Source organism: Microcaecilia unicolor, chromosome 5 (genome assembly GCF_901765095.1).
Source record: "Microcaecilia unicolor chromosome 5, aMicUni1.1, whole genome shotgun sequence".
Classification (NCBI taxonomy): Eukaryota; Metazoa; Chordata; class Amphibia; order Gymnophiona; family Siphonopidae; genus Microcaecilia; species Microcaecilia unicolor.
The window spans coordinates 36,233,648-36,247,223 of record NC_044035.1 but is presented as its reverse complement, the minus strand read 5'-3'; the positions used below and the strand labels follow the sequence as shown (position 1 = coordinate 36,247,223).

At 45.2% G+C, this 13,576-nt stretch overlaps 1 protein-coding gene across 1 annotated transcript in view; it reads left to right on the top strand.

Annotated features, from left to right (window-relative positions):
* The window catches only part of CFAP58 (cilia and flagella associated protein 58), a 462,734-nt gene that overhangs the window by 417,813 nt on the left and 31,345 nt on the right, over positions 1 to 13,576 (top strand). Inside the window, exon 16 of the mRNA XM_030202779.1 lies at positions 7,523 to 7,642. Coding sequence (XP_030058639.1) covers positions 7,523 to 7,642 — 120 coding nt within the window. The remainder of the gene's footprint in view (positions 1 to 7,522; positions 7,643 to 13,576) is intronic.

Here is a 13,576-nt window from a genome sequence, read left to right as displayed (position 1 = left end):
GACCGGAAGATTGATAAGAGGTTTACTTGGCATTGATCTCAACAGAGAAAGTAATACAGCAAATCATCAAAAACCTTGCCATGCCTGGTAGTGTTTCCTTGATGCCAAGGTCTCAAATGTCCTTAGAGTTGACGTTAGCCATTCCTTGAAAACTTTCATGGCCGTGGGCTTCAGACCTTCCTTATGAAGTGCAGTAAAAGCTTGCTGATGTGCTATGCTAAAGAAAGAATCTCTTTGGTGATAAGGTCAAAGAGGCAGGGTCTGTCATAAAGGAGCACTGTGGAATACTCAGGTATGTCTCCAAGATCATCTGCAACCCCCCTTCTTCTTCTAGAAGGTTTGTGAGTATGGATTTAAGGAGACCTTACTACTTTCAAAGGCATAGGTATTCATGAACCCCATGGGACATTAAGCTTCAGTGGGGACCTTGATCTCATTTGTTCCCCAGCCAAAATCCAGGATGGGGTTATGAGTGACTGAATGAGAATATAACTAGAGTACCTATAACCATGCCAGCTGACCTTCCAGTATGAAAGAAGCTAAGGTTTTATATAGATCATTGGGCCCTTAGAACTTTCAACCATTGGCTTCTACAGACCATCTTTTATGGTTGCAAACTTTATTCAACAAACAAATTGCCCTTCCAAATGTATCTTCATCAACTCTCATCACAAGAAATACTTGTGAAGGAGTGCTCCTTCTTCTTGCAGATCAATACAGTCGAACCTATTCCACCAGGTGAATGACAGAAAGTCACTGGATCTGAGTATTTACTTTTATGTGGACCATATTTTATTAATCCATTCTGTATCTGCCACTGCTCCAGATCTTTCACCTTTACAACTGTGCCTGGATAAAGTTTTCATTTGGCTTCATGAGCATTACTTGATACTAAATCCAAAAAAGACTACTGTGTGCTGGCTCATCGACCAAATGTCAGGTCCTTCTTTGAAACCTGTGTTATTTGGTGGTCCCACACATTCTGTCAATTGCTTTAAATATCTAGGGGTTTTGATCGACTCAAAATTGACATTCCGCAAATCAGATTTCAGCAGTACTAAAGTGGGGTTTTTACACTCTTCAGAGGATAAAATCTTTGAGGGACATTCTTGACTTTAAAGCATTACATACACTGTTCCTTGCTTTCGTCTGTTTTCAGTTGGATTACTGCAACATGGTTTACACCGGTCTTCCAAATACTGCAATAAAATGTCTTCAGACCCTTAAAAATAGAGCATCATCTGTTATGTCAGGCTAGATGCTCCTGCTATGTTACTCCTCTTCTGTTGAAATTACATTGGTTGCCTGTATACTTGAGGATCCAATTCAAGATTCTTACTTTGGCTCTTAAAGCAGTTCATATAGGTTTACCCGATTATTTGGCAATATTGACCATCCCATTGTCTGCACTCCCTTAATGATTATAGGCTCATCTTACCAAACCCTAGACAGGCTTACTATGAAGTTACCAAAAAAAAAAAAAAGTGCCTTTGGAACAGCCTTCCTCTGTTCATAAGAGCTGAGCCTCTGTTGAAGAATTTGGAAGTAGCTTTAAAAATTTAATGCGTTTCTGTAATCACAGAGCAGTTATGCCCGAAGACTGTGCAGTTCTTTGGTGTGATTGGTTCCGTTCCTGTTTATTTTTGGTGTTCCTTTCTTTTTTCACATGTTTTAAACTATTTTTGTACATCACTTTGATTTATTTGCTAAAAAAAAAAAAGATTAATGAAGTATAAAAGACGCATAAACAAACATAAACATATTTACTGGTCACAAAGAAAACAGGGATGTCATTCTATCTTAGACTAATTACCTTGAATGAATTTTCTTTCCTTTAAAAATGAAATGGCTATATTCTTTGAACCCAGAGAAAGCATATACCTACCTAGATTTATTAGCAATTGGCAGGATACAAATGCTTGTAAATAAATAAATAAAATGATACATTCTAGCCATCAGAAGTATCTGTCTGCCACTGTCCTATCATTTGTCCTAACAACTGCCTTATCTGCGGTACTTTTTTTTTGTCTGTGTTAACTGCAAGTGGAGATGCCGGGGATGCTCCCAACAATTAACATCAAAGTACTGCAATTACTACATACTACACTTAAGTAAAACAGCTTCTATGATTCTCATAGTCCCTTTTGACCAAGGTAAGTTTTGTTTCTCTCCCTCAGTGGTTATCTGTAAGGAGACCAACCAAATTGGAGAATTCTCCAATGCTAATTCAGGGGCGTAGCCAGACACCCACATTTGGGTGGGCCTGAGCCCAAGATGGATGGGCAGAATGCAGCCCTGTCCCACAAGTGATTTGGCTCTCACTCTCTTGCCTGCATGCCATATGGTCTCTCAAACATCCCTCCTCCCCCACATACCTTTTAAATAGCAGATTTTCACCGGCAGCGAGCAGCAACCAATACACACTGCTCATGTTGGCCCCACAGTCTTCCCTCTGATGCAACTTCCTGTTCCCACATAGGCGGGAATACATCAGAAGGAAGGCTGGTATGCAGGAGGGACAGTTGTTGGGAGTTTTTGGCTGGTGGGGCTTGGGGATCCTTGCCAGTCACATCATAGGTGTGCTTCTACTGGGTGGGCCCGAGCCCAAAGTGGGTGGGCCTGGGCCCACCCAGGCCCATCTTTGGCTACGCCACTGTGCTAATTATGCAAGAATTGGGAACAGTGCTGCCAGGGGTGTAGCCATGGGTGGGTTTGGATGGGCCCAGGCCCAGCCACTTTTGCTCCAGGCCCGGCCAGCCTCTTCTGCCCGCTCTCCCCGTCTGCGTGGTCTGCTGACTTTTACTGCCCTGAAGCGCCGTTCTCCCTCCAACACCGGCGATTCCCATATCCGGCCTTCTGCCAGCTCGTGTTGTCGGGGCCTCTTCTCAGGCGCGTCCTCCCTACTCTGCAACTTCCTGCGTCCCACCTTTGCGGAAAACAGGAAGTTGCAGAGTAGGCGGGACGCGCCTGAGAAGAGGCTCCGACGACGCGCGCTGGCAGAAGGCTGACTATGGGAATCGCCGGTGCTGGAGGGAGAACGGCGCTTCAGGTCAGTAAAAATGACCAGAACTGACCATGTGCAGGGGGCTGTCTCGGGGGGGGGGGGGGGGGGGGGGGGGGTAGCGGGTGGAGAAGAAATGCAGCAGCGGCGAGCGGGTGGAGAGGAAATGCGGTGACTGCGGGCGGGGGGTGGTAGCGGGTGGGGAGGAAATGCGAGCCCTGTGCCCACCCAGTCCACCTCCAGGCCCATCTAAAAATTGAACTCTGGCTACGCTACTGAGTGCTGCATCCCAATATCAGGTCATAGTAACATAGTAGATGACGGCAGAAAAAGACCTGCACAGTCCATCCAGTCTGCCCAAGAAGATAAATTCATATGTGCTACTTTTTTTATTTGTACTGTCCTCTTCAGTGCACAGACCGTATAAGTCTGGCCAGCCCTATCCCCTCCTCCCAATCACCAACCCCGCCTCCCAACCACCAGCTCTGGCACAGACCGTATAAGTCTGCCCAGCACTATCCCTGCCCCCCACCACCGGCTCTGGCACAGACCGTATAAGTCTGCCCAGCACTATCCCCGCCTCCCAACCACCAACCCCGCCTCCCAACCACCAGCTCTGGCACAGACCGTATAAGTCTGCCCAGCACTATCCCCGCCACCCACCACCAGCTCTGGCACAGACCGTATAAGTCTGCCCAGCACTATCCCCGCCGCCCAACCACCAACCCCGGCACAGACCGTATAAGTCTGCCCAGCACTAGTCCCGCCTCCCAACCACCAGCCCCAGCACAGACTGTATATGTCTGCCCACACTAGCCCCGCCTCCCAACCACCAGCTCTGCCACCCATTCTAGGCTAAGCTCCTGAGGATCCCTTTCCCTCACAGCCTAGATGTTGAGTAGTAGTGGTGTAGCTAGGATTGAATGGCTCATGGGTGGAAAAATTAAGATGGGTCCGTACAATATCAATCTCTCCTTAGGTAGTGGGTTCTGGTGTGTGTGTGTGGGGGGGGGGGGGGGGGGGGTCCTTTAGAGCTCCAGTAACCAACCCCTGTAAAAGACAAACACAGAGAAAACCTGTCATAATAAAGCAGCACTAATGTCCAGGACTGAAATAGGAACAACCTTACCTATATAAAAAAAAGCAGCACCCTAAAATACCAATACACTTCCAGCTGGAAAAACAGAACAAACCAGATTTCTTCAGATCCTACACAGAAACTAAACACTAGCAGAATACTTAATCTCTGTCAATCAGGCATCTCTTCAGTCCTCCAAGCTTATAGTGGGCCATTGGCAATGGTAGTGATAAACACAGGTTACCTGCCCTGCTGTTGCCCCAGGTAAAGGATCACTTAAGGCACAGAGGCTGGAAATAACACTGGGGGTCGTTTACTAAGGCGCGCTCATGTTTTTAGCATTCACTAAACGTTAGCGATGCCAATGCATTCCTGTGGGCATCTCTAACGTTTAGCACGCATCCAATTTTATCGCGCACTAAAAACGTGAGCGCATTAGTGAAAGACCCCCTATATCTCCTCCGGCATTCAATCCTCCACCATGTCCGGCAGACCCTTTGGGAGAGACAGGGTTTCCCTCTCTTGCGGAATTCACTAGTCAGAGGAGAGCCATGCAAAAGAATAGTTCTGGAGTAAGTGCTAGAGTGGTTACTGGTGATAGTGCTCCTGAGGTGGTGACTTTAGACAGCATTTGGTTGGTTCTCAGGAAACTGAATATGACAGTTGCAAAGTCCACTGAAGATGTTGTTGCATTAGTGAGTAAAGTTGATATTCTAAAAATGTGGTTAGGGTATAATTGGTACATTTCTCTCAAATATAACATATTCAGAGAGAGGTTCAAACTTTGTAAGATCTTACATCATCTATTGTTAAGGATAAATTAGTTTTACATCATCAGATTAAACAGATTGAAGACTAAACAGAAGACTTAATCTTCGTTTCTTGAATTTTCCAAGGTCCACTGGCATACTCCCTCTAGATATCTTTAAAAGGTAATGGAAATATTGAATTATTCCTCGGAAGTTATTCTTCCTCTCGATAGGATATATTTCTTCTCCTTCAAGGGAGCGCCAGTTGCTTTAAATCAAGAAGCAAAGTTGGATGTAATAAATATATCCGCAATATTGGAGTCTTCAATATCTGATGATTCTGACATGGCCACCTTATTTATCTCTCTTGTTTTTGAATAGGACCTCAATGTAGAATTGAGATTATATTTCAGGAACTCACAAACTTCTATGGTCAAAGGATAAGGATGTATCCTGAAGTGACTAAAAGCATTTTTAGCATTGAGACAAGAGGCTAAGGACTCCTTTTACAAAGTGGCACTACTGATTACCGTGTGCTGCATACGAAGCTCATTCAATTCCTATGGGCTTTATCACATTCAACACATGCTAATTGGTAGCGCTGCTTCGTAAAAGAAGCCCTAAATCTTTGGGGGTGACCTTCTTATTGAGTTATCCTTTTAAATGGTTAGATATGCTGGGATAAAGTATGCCTTCTTTACTCTGGAACAACTTAAGGCTTTTTTGAACTTAAAGATGATCTGAACCTGGCATATTCAAAGATTGAAGATATTGAAGTAATAGTAGAGTGGTTGGGGCTATTCACGTAATTGCTGTTTGATTTTCTTGATATTTCCGCTGTTTGATTTCCTTATCTTAAGTACTGCTCCCCCCTCTTTTTCCTGATTTGTGGTCTAAGAAGGTTTTTGATTTACTTTGAAAATATTACTTGTTTTTACCATGTTACTTCCATTTTGCTTTAACAAGTTCTTGCTTGTGTTATAAGCTTCTGAAAATAAAAAATATATAATAATAATAATAACAGGCTGCCTCCAGCTGTCCTTAAGGACCTTTCTTCTGCCATGTCCCACCCAGAAGAAGTTGCATCCTTTGAAGTAGGGTGCAGTAGAGGGAAGGTCCCCGGGGCTGGCCAGAGGCAGCCTGTCTTTCTCATTACCACTGCTGGTGGCCCACTGTAAGTTTGGAGGACTATGGGGGAGAGGAAGAAGGAAAGGAAATGGAAAGGAGAGAGAGATGCTGGATTGTGGGGGTAGATCACTGGGAACCACCATATGGGAGGAGGGCACTTCAATCCAGCAGCAGGTGGATCTGGGCTGTTGGCCAGGCTCTCTCAGTGGTAGCTATGCCCTTGATACTATATCACAAAACCTTCTGGCTTCTAGAAGGAACTCAACTAAACATTCTTATAATTTTAAGTGGAGAAAGTTTGCTGTATGATTGATGGTAAAACCTTATAAATGTTTTCCTGTGCCACACAAATCTTCTTCAATTCTGTAAAACCCCAACTCTATTAGAGATCACCTTAGTGCACCTTGTTTACAAGAAACCCTCCTTTGTATAGCCTTTAGTTATGCAGAACTTGTTTCTGTTGAAATCTCCCATTAAGCCACTTGCTGTGTCTTTGGATTTCAATGCCATTCTGATCCAGCTGATTAAAGCTCCCTTTGTGTCAATAGACCCTTGTGAGCTAACTTGACCTGGATGGTTTTATTTTTGCTGGTGGACACTTTGGCACATAGAGCCAGTGAATTCCATGCTTTAGTGACTGATCTGCCATATACAAAGTTTTTCAATACTAGGGTGATTCTGAATACACACATCCAAAGTTCCTTCCTAAGGAGGTGTTGAATTTCCACCATAATGAAGTGTTATAAGAACATTTTTTCCTAAGCCTTATGTCCACAATATTGAACATGTCTTACACACTTTGAACTGAAAGTGAGCATTAGTCTTCTACTTGGAGTAGACCACAGCCTTTGGAAAGTCCACCTATTTTTTTGTTTGGATGTCAACCCATTCTTGAAGACCCATTGTGCTGTTTGTGCTTGGCTTGGCTTTTTGTGGTTCGGTCAATCTGTTGCCCAGAATCTCTTTTGAGGTTCAAAATCCAATTCTGCCCCCTCCCATCCTGGGTCCATTTTTAATTTTTAGGTTGCCTATATTAGAAAAAACTGGAAAGGTTTGTGGCTACCACAAGAAGTTTTGGTCTCTGCTTGTTGGCTGTGCCTTTCATTCCCCTATCCCTTTTGATTTTGTTGAAGGCAACCTATAACTAGGTCCACCACTTGTGAGGACTTGCAATCCTGTTTATCCTTGGAGAAAACCAAGTTTCTTACCTGTAGTAGGTATTTTCTGTGAACTTCGGAATCAAATCTTCATATTCCATTTCACTTCCTTTAGGAACAATATTCTAACAAGTTATTTAGAAACGGAAGATGTCTCATATAATGATGTAGCTTGGGAAGTACTGAACATGCGTGGTGTGCTCTCAAAAAAATTCTAGAAATTGCGTTAAGCTGTAGAAGCTTTTTCCCACAATGGGTTCTACCAGATGATATCATGCACTTGTGAGAACTTGAATCCTGTTGTCATTGGAGAATAACACTTACAGGTAAGTAACTTGATTTAAACAATACTTGTTTTGCATCTACCAATAGCTGTTTCCTATATAGCTTTTTGTTGCCTCCCCTATAGGAGAAGGAGAAACTTTATGTGGAACTGAAGCACATCTTAGCCCGCCAACCAGGCCCTGAAGCAGCAGAACAGTTACAACTCTACCAGCAGACACTGAGAGAGAAGACCAAACAACTCAAAGTAAGTACAAACCATTGGGGGGAAATTCAAATGGGAATATATCTCTTTCTGAGAATGATTACTGTAGTGTTGCACCTAGTAAGAGCCAGACTATCCCCCTAATTCTAAATAATGCGCCACAGGTTAAGTGCCAATTAGGCTCCTAACTTTAGGTGCTAAGATGGATGTTAGGTGCTCAAATGGGAGTAAATAGCATTTAGGCACCTAACTGCACATAGGCGTTATTCTGTAAGTTAGCGACTAAATACTTTAGGGGCCCTTTTACAAAGTGACGATAAGCTCAACTTGGGCTTACCGCTCGCTCTTTCGAGACTGCCGCCGACCCAACATGGCTGCGAAAAGTGTCCCCCACTGCCAGCGCATGACCCTTTTTCCCGCAGCTTGGTAAAAGAGCCCCTTAGTGTGAGAAGGACATGGGCCGATCACACACTTCACTGCCAAGTTCTGTGCCTAGGCATCAACATTTAGGCACCAACATTTGCACCAGCCTTTTACATGGTGGTGTAAGTGTTGGTGCCTGAAGTTAGGTGCCCAAATGCCAATTTAGGCGCTATTCTATAACGGAATCTGGGCACCCAGATGCCATTATAAAATATTATCATAGTGCACAGATTTTCTGCAAATACAAAATTTACATAGTAACATATTAACATAGTAGATGACGGCAGAAAAGGACCTGCACGGTCCATCCAGTCTGCCCAACAAGACAAACTCATATGTGCTAGTTTTTGTGTATACCTTACCTTGAATTTGTACCTGTCCTTTTCAGGGCACAGACCGTATAAGTCTGCCCAGCAGTATTTCCCGCCTCCCAACCACCAGTCCCGCCTCCCATCATCGGCTCTGGTACAGACCGTATGCCCTCCCCTATCCTAGCCTCCCACCCACCAACCCCTCTTCCCCCCACCTGCTCCGCCACCCAATTTCAGCTAAGCTTCTGAGGATCCCTTCCTTCTGCACAGGATTCCTTTATGCATATCCCACGCATGTTTGAACTCCGTTACCGTTTTCATCTCCACCACCTCCCGCGGGAGGGCATTCCAAGCATCCACCACCCTGTCCGTGAAAAAATACTTCCTGACATCTTTCTTGAGTCTGCCCCCCTACTAAATAGCTGTTGGTAAGGGCTCACACATTAATGCCCATGTGCTAATAGGGAAATTAGTGCATGCCATTAATTGAGGAAATCAGCCATTTTACAGCTGTGCTAAAAGTGGCCTCAGCAGGCAGGGAAACCCAGGCACTAGTCATAGCACAGGCCACTTTTGAAAAAAGAGCCCCTAAGTTTGTTAAGCATAAAAGGATCTTGTGATTACACATATTTATATTCTAAATCTATGATGCTATCTTCTAATTTTATAAGATGTTTATTCCTTTCTGTATTTATGAAAGCAGAGAATGGATATCAATTCTTTAAGGGTCCCTTTTACTAAGCCTCATAGGCGCCTACACAGGGCCGGTCCTAGGGTCTCTGGTGCCCTGCTGCAGACTATCAGTTGGTGCCCCCTGCCCCGTCCCGCCCCTCTACCCTCTTCTCCCACCAACATCCCCCTTTTTCTTCCTGCCACCCTGCATGGTTTAAGTCTTTTTTAATTTATCTCCGTCCCAGCGGCCGCGTCATTTCAAAGCCTTGCCTGTCTCTAGCCTTCCCTCCCTTCGTGCATTCGTTCCCTCAGAGTCCAGCCCTCGAGGAAAGAGGAAATTATGTCAGAAGGCGGGACTCTGAGGGAACAAACTCACGAAGGGGAGGGAAGGCTAGAGACAGGCAAGGCTTTGAAATGACGCTGCCGCTGGGACAGAGGTAAATAAAAGATTTAAACCCCCCAAGAGTGGCGTGGCATGGCGGTGTAGCACCGCAGTGGTGCCGTTGAAGGCAGGCGCCCCCCTGCGATGCTTACCCCGCTTACTGGGTTTGACCAGCCCTGCGCCTACATGTACCCAATGCGCGCCTTCGGAATTACTGCTCGACTACAGCGTGGCTCAGGTGGTAATTTCATTTTTTATGCACATCCAGTATGCGCGCCGGAAAATATATTTTATTTTCTGGCATACAGCGCTAACCAGGCAGTAACCAGCATTGTACGATTACCGCCCGGTTAACGCATGAGACCTTACTGCTAAGTGGTGGTAAGTTCTCAAGCCCAAAATGGACAGTCGCCAATTTTCATTTTGCCGCACGTCCATTTTTAGCCCCCCAAAAAGGGCCTCTTTTGCAGGCACACTGAAAAATGGACCTGCGTGCTGTGAAAACTGATCCTCCCCTCCTCCTGAGGGTCCTCGGGATCTCCCCTTCACCCTTGCTGCCCAACCTCATGGTTCACTGCAGTCCACAGGGCAGGGCTCAACGAAATCAACTTCAAAGTAAACTTAACAAGTTCTTTATTTTGCTTGGGATCCAACAGTCCAGCAGTGCAAAAAGACACAATACTTGAATCAACAAAAAACCTCACAATTCCCCCTGTTGCTCCTCTCAGGGGTACAAACACAGCAAGAAAAAAAACACTTTTAACTCCCAGGCTTCCAGCACCCAGCTGGGTTCCTTTTAGACAGTTTTATAGCCCTGGGTCTTCTTTCTCCCCCCCCCCCCCCTCTCCCTTGGGAGGGGGCAAAATACTGCAAGCAGTTCCAAAAAAACAAACCAACACAGTTCTTGAGGCTTCAGCACACAGCTCAAACCCCTTCAGCTTCTTTTAGGCTTTTTAGCCACAGTTCACACTCCACCTTCTTCCTGCTGGGCTCAGCCCACTCCGGGAAAAATCTCTCGTCCCTCTTCAACCAGAACTCTTTAAACTCAAAGTTCAATCACAGCCTGAGCTCTGGAAAATGAAAAGGCCCCACCCATCTGGGTCACTCTCTCTAAGCACTGACCCATCCTCCCACATGGCCTTTCCTCTTTCCTCTCTTAGCCCAGTTACCATATCATGAAGTTACCTGGTCCCTTAGTTTGTTACCTAAGGAGTGAGCCCAGGCTGAGAGGTCCATAGGCTCTTCCTCGCTCTCCTCTCTTTCTCTCTGCCCAGCTTCTTGATACTCCATGGGCTCCCCGTCCCACCCACTTTGCAGCTGTTCCTCTTTCCCTTGATTACCCTGCAGGGGCACCACCCTTTTCTTGTTAGCGTTCTCCCCCTGTTCCTGCTGGGGAAGGTAATCTCTGTACCAGGCTTTTCCCCGAGGTTGCTGGGAAATGTAGTCTCTTCCTCTCCTCCATTTTACAGGGGTCACGAACCTTTCTCTGCTCTCTCTCGGGGGATGCTGGGTAATGTAGTCTTTTTCCCTCCACCCTTTTCTAGGGGGCATTACTACTTCTCTCGCTCTCTGGGGATGGAATGGAGGCCAGGCTCTGTTCTGCCTATGTCTGCTCGTGAGCTGCCTCCCTTCTTCCTCTTCCACTTTCATCTTATCTACCCCCAGGTCCTCTCCTTCACAGTGCGTCCAGTACACACTTCTACAACAGCACAGGCCATTTTTTGGCGCACTTTAGTAAAAGGACCGCTAAGTGAAGCTTTAAAAGCCTCCCAAAATGTGATATGATTAATTTCAGAGGTATTATTATTTTCAAAAAAATCTGCAATAAACTGGCATATTTTTAGAATAATGGAGTCTTCAGACAAGAGTTGAGGATTAAGTCTCCAAAGAAGATTTTTAGATACATTTTGCATATCTAATTGCAAAGTAATAGAAATAGATACATGATAAGAGATAGTGATCAGGTCTATATTCATATGTATAGTAGCATTTAAGAAAGATCGAACAGTGGTTCCCAAACCTGGTCCTGGAGGTCCCCCAAGCAGTCAGGTTTTCAGGATATCCACAGTAGAGGAAGTGCATTCAAATCTCTCTCATAGATATTAGATTGTAAGCTCTTTGAGCAGGGACTATCTCTCTTTGTTAAATTGTAAAGCGCTGCGTAACCCTAGTAGCGCTCTAGAAATGTTAAGTAGTAGTAGTAGTATAGATGTTCATTGTGGATATCCCTGACTGGCTGGTAGGGCTTCCAGGACCAGGCTTAGGAACCACTGATCTAGAGACCAGAAAATAGTCAGTTCTTGACATGCTTTGATGAGAAGCTGAAAGAAAAAGTGTAATCTCTTCCATCAGGGTGTTGTTGCCTCCATGGATCTAAAAGATGATAATGTTCTATGAAGGAGTTTAATATAGTATGAGATTTAGGAATATGGAAATGTGCTTTAGACTGCCTGTCTAACCGTATGTTAAGGGGCATGTTAAAGTCATTATTACAGAACGGGGGCCACATTCAGAGATTCATAGTAATATATAGTAGATGACAGCAGAAAAAGACCTGCACGGTCCATCCAGTCTGCCCAAAAATTCATATGTGCTACTTTTTTATTTGTACTGTCCTCTTCAGGGCACAGACCGTATAAGTCTGTCCAGCCCTATCCCCGCCTCCCAACCACCAACCCCGCCTCCCAACTATCAGCTCTGGCACAGACCGTATAAGTCTGGCCAGCCCTATCCCCGCCTCCCAACCTCCAGTCCTGCCTCCCACCTCCGGCTCTGGCACAGACCGTATAAGTCTGCCCAGCACTATCCCCGCCTCCCAACTACCAGTCCCGCCTCCCACCACCAGCTCTGGCACAGACCCTATAAGTCTGCCCAGCCCTATCCCCACCTCCCAACCACCAACCCCGCCTCCCAACCACCAGCTCTGGCACAGACCCTATAAGTCTGCCCAGCACTATCCTCGTCTCCCAACTACCAGTCCCGCCTCCCAACTACCAGCTCTGGCACAGACCGTATAAGTCTGTCCAGCCCTATCCCTGCCTCCCAACCTCCAGTCCTGCCTCCCACCTCCGGCTCTGGCACAGACCGTATAAGTCTGCCCAGCACTATCCCCGCCGCCCAAACACCAGCCCCGGCACAGACAGGTGAGAGAAAAAAGCAACAGAAATTCACAATTAGAAATAAACAATTTAAGCAGTACCCATCATCCTTCTGAGTCAGTCTGCTGTTCTTTAACCTGTACATCCAGATCTTTCTGAAATAGAATGACTGCTCTGTTCTTTGTACCTGCAGCTGGAGGTTCAATAATTTTACCAATCCAGATTGTTTTCTTGATGAGAGCGGTAACATCAGGAAGATGGGTTTCCAGCAATAAGCATATTTTTCAAAAAAAATGTTTAAGTTGACAGATTTTGTTGAACAGAATCATTTACTTGATACTTTTCAATTTGGGTTTTTTTTTGTTCAAAATATAGAACATAAACTTTGCTGATACCGATGCTTGAGGAAATACGGTTGGGTTTGATAGAGGTGAAAGGGTTCACTGGACGTTGCTGCAACTTTTGATACTCTAAATCATGAGATTCTACTTTCTCGTTTGTCTTCATTTGCAATTTTTAGAAAGGTCCTTTTATGGTTTAGGTCATATTTAGTAGAACGTCATTTTCAAGTTGTGCAAATTCATTTTGAATCGGACTGGGTGTCTTTGGGTTCAGGTGTGCCACAAAGTTCATCACTGTCTGCTTTGTTATTTAATCTTTCTGTGTATCCGGTATGTAATTTAGGTTTGGGTTCTGGGTTATATGATCTACAATTTTATTTTCTGGTACCAGAGAGGATGCATGAGGCGTTTAAATTAATTGAACTTTATTTGCTTACAATTTGAGCATGGATGTCTGCGAATCATCTATCTTTGAATGTGGTAAAAACCAGGGCTTTTTTTGAGGGGGTACTTGGGGGTACTGAGTACCGGCACCTTTTCCATTGTCTGCTAAAATTGACCCACGGTCCCCAAGTTTTAATGAAAAGAGCTCAGGCTCTACACACCAGTTCTGCCTTGTCACAGATTCTGTGACTGGTTGCAGGGGGCCTGGCTATTGTGGGGTGGGTCCCTCAGTGATTACCCCACTCCTGAAGGGTGGCCTGGCATTTGAGTACCGGCACTTTTTTTCCTAGAAAAGACGCACTGGT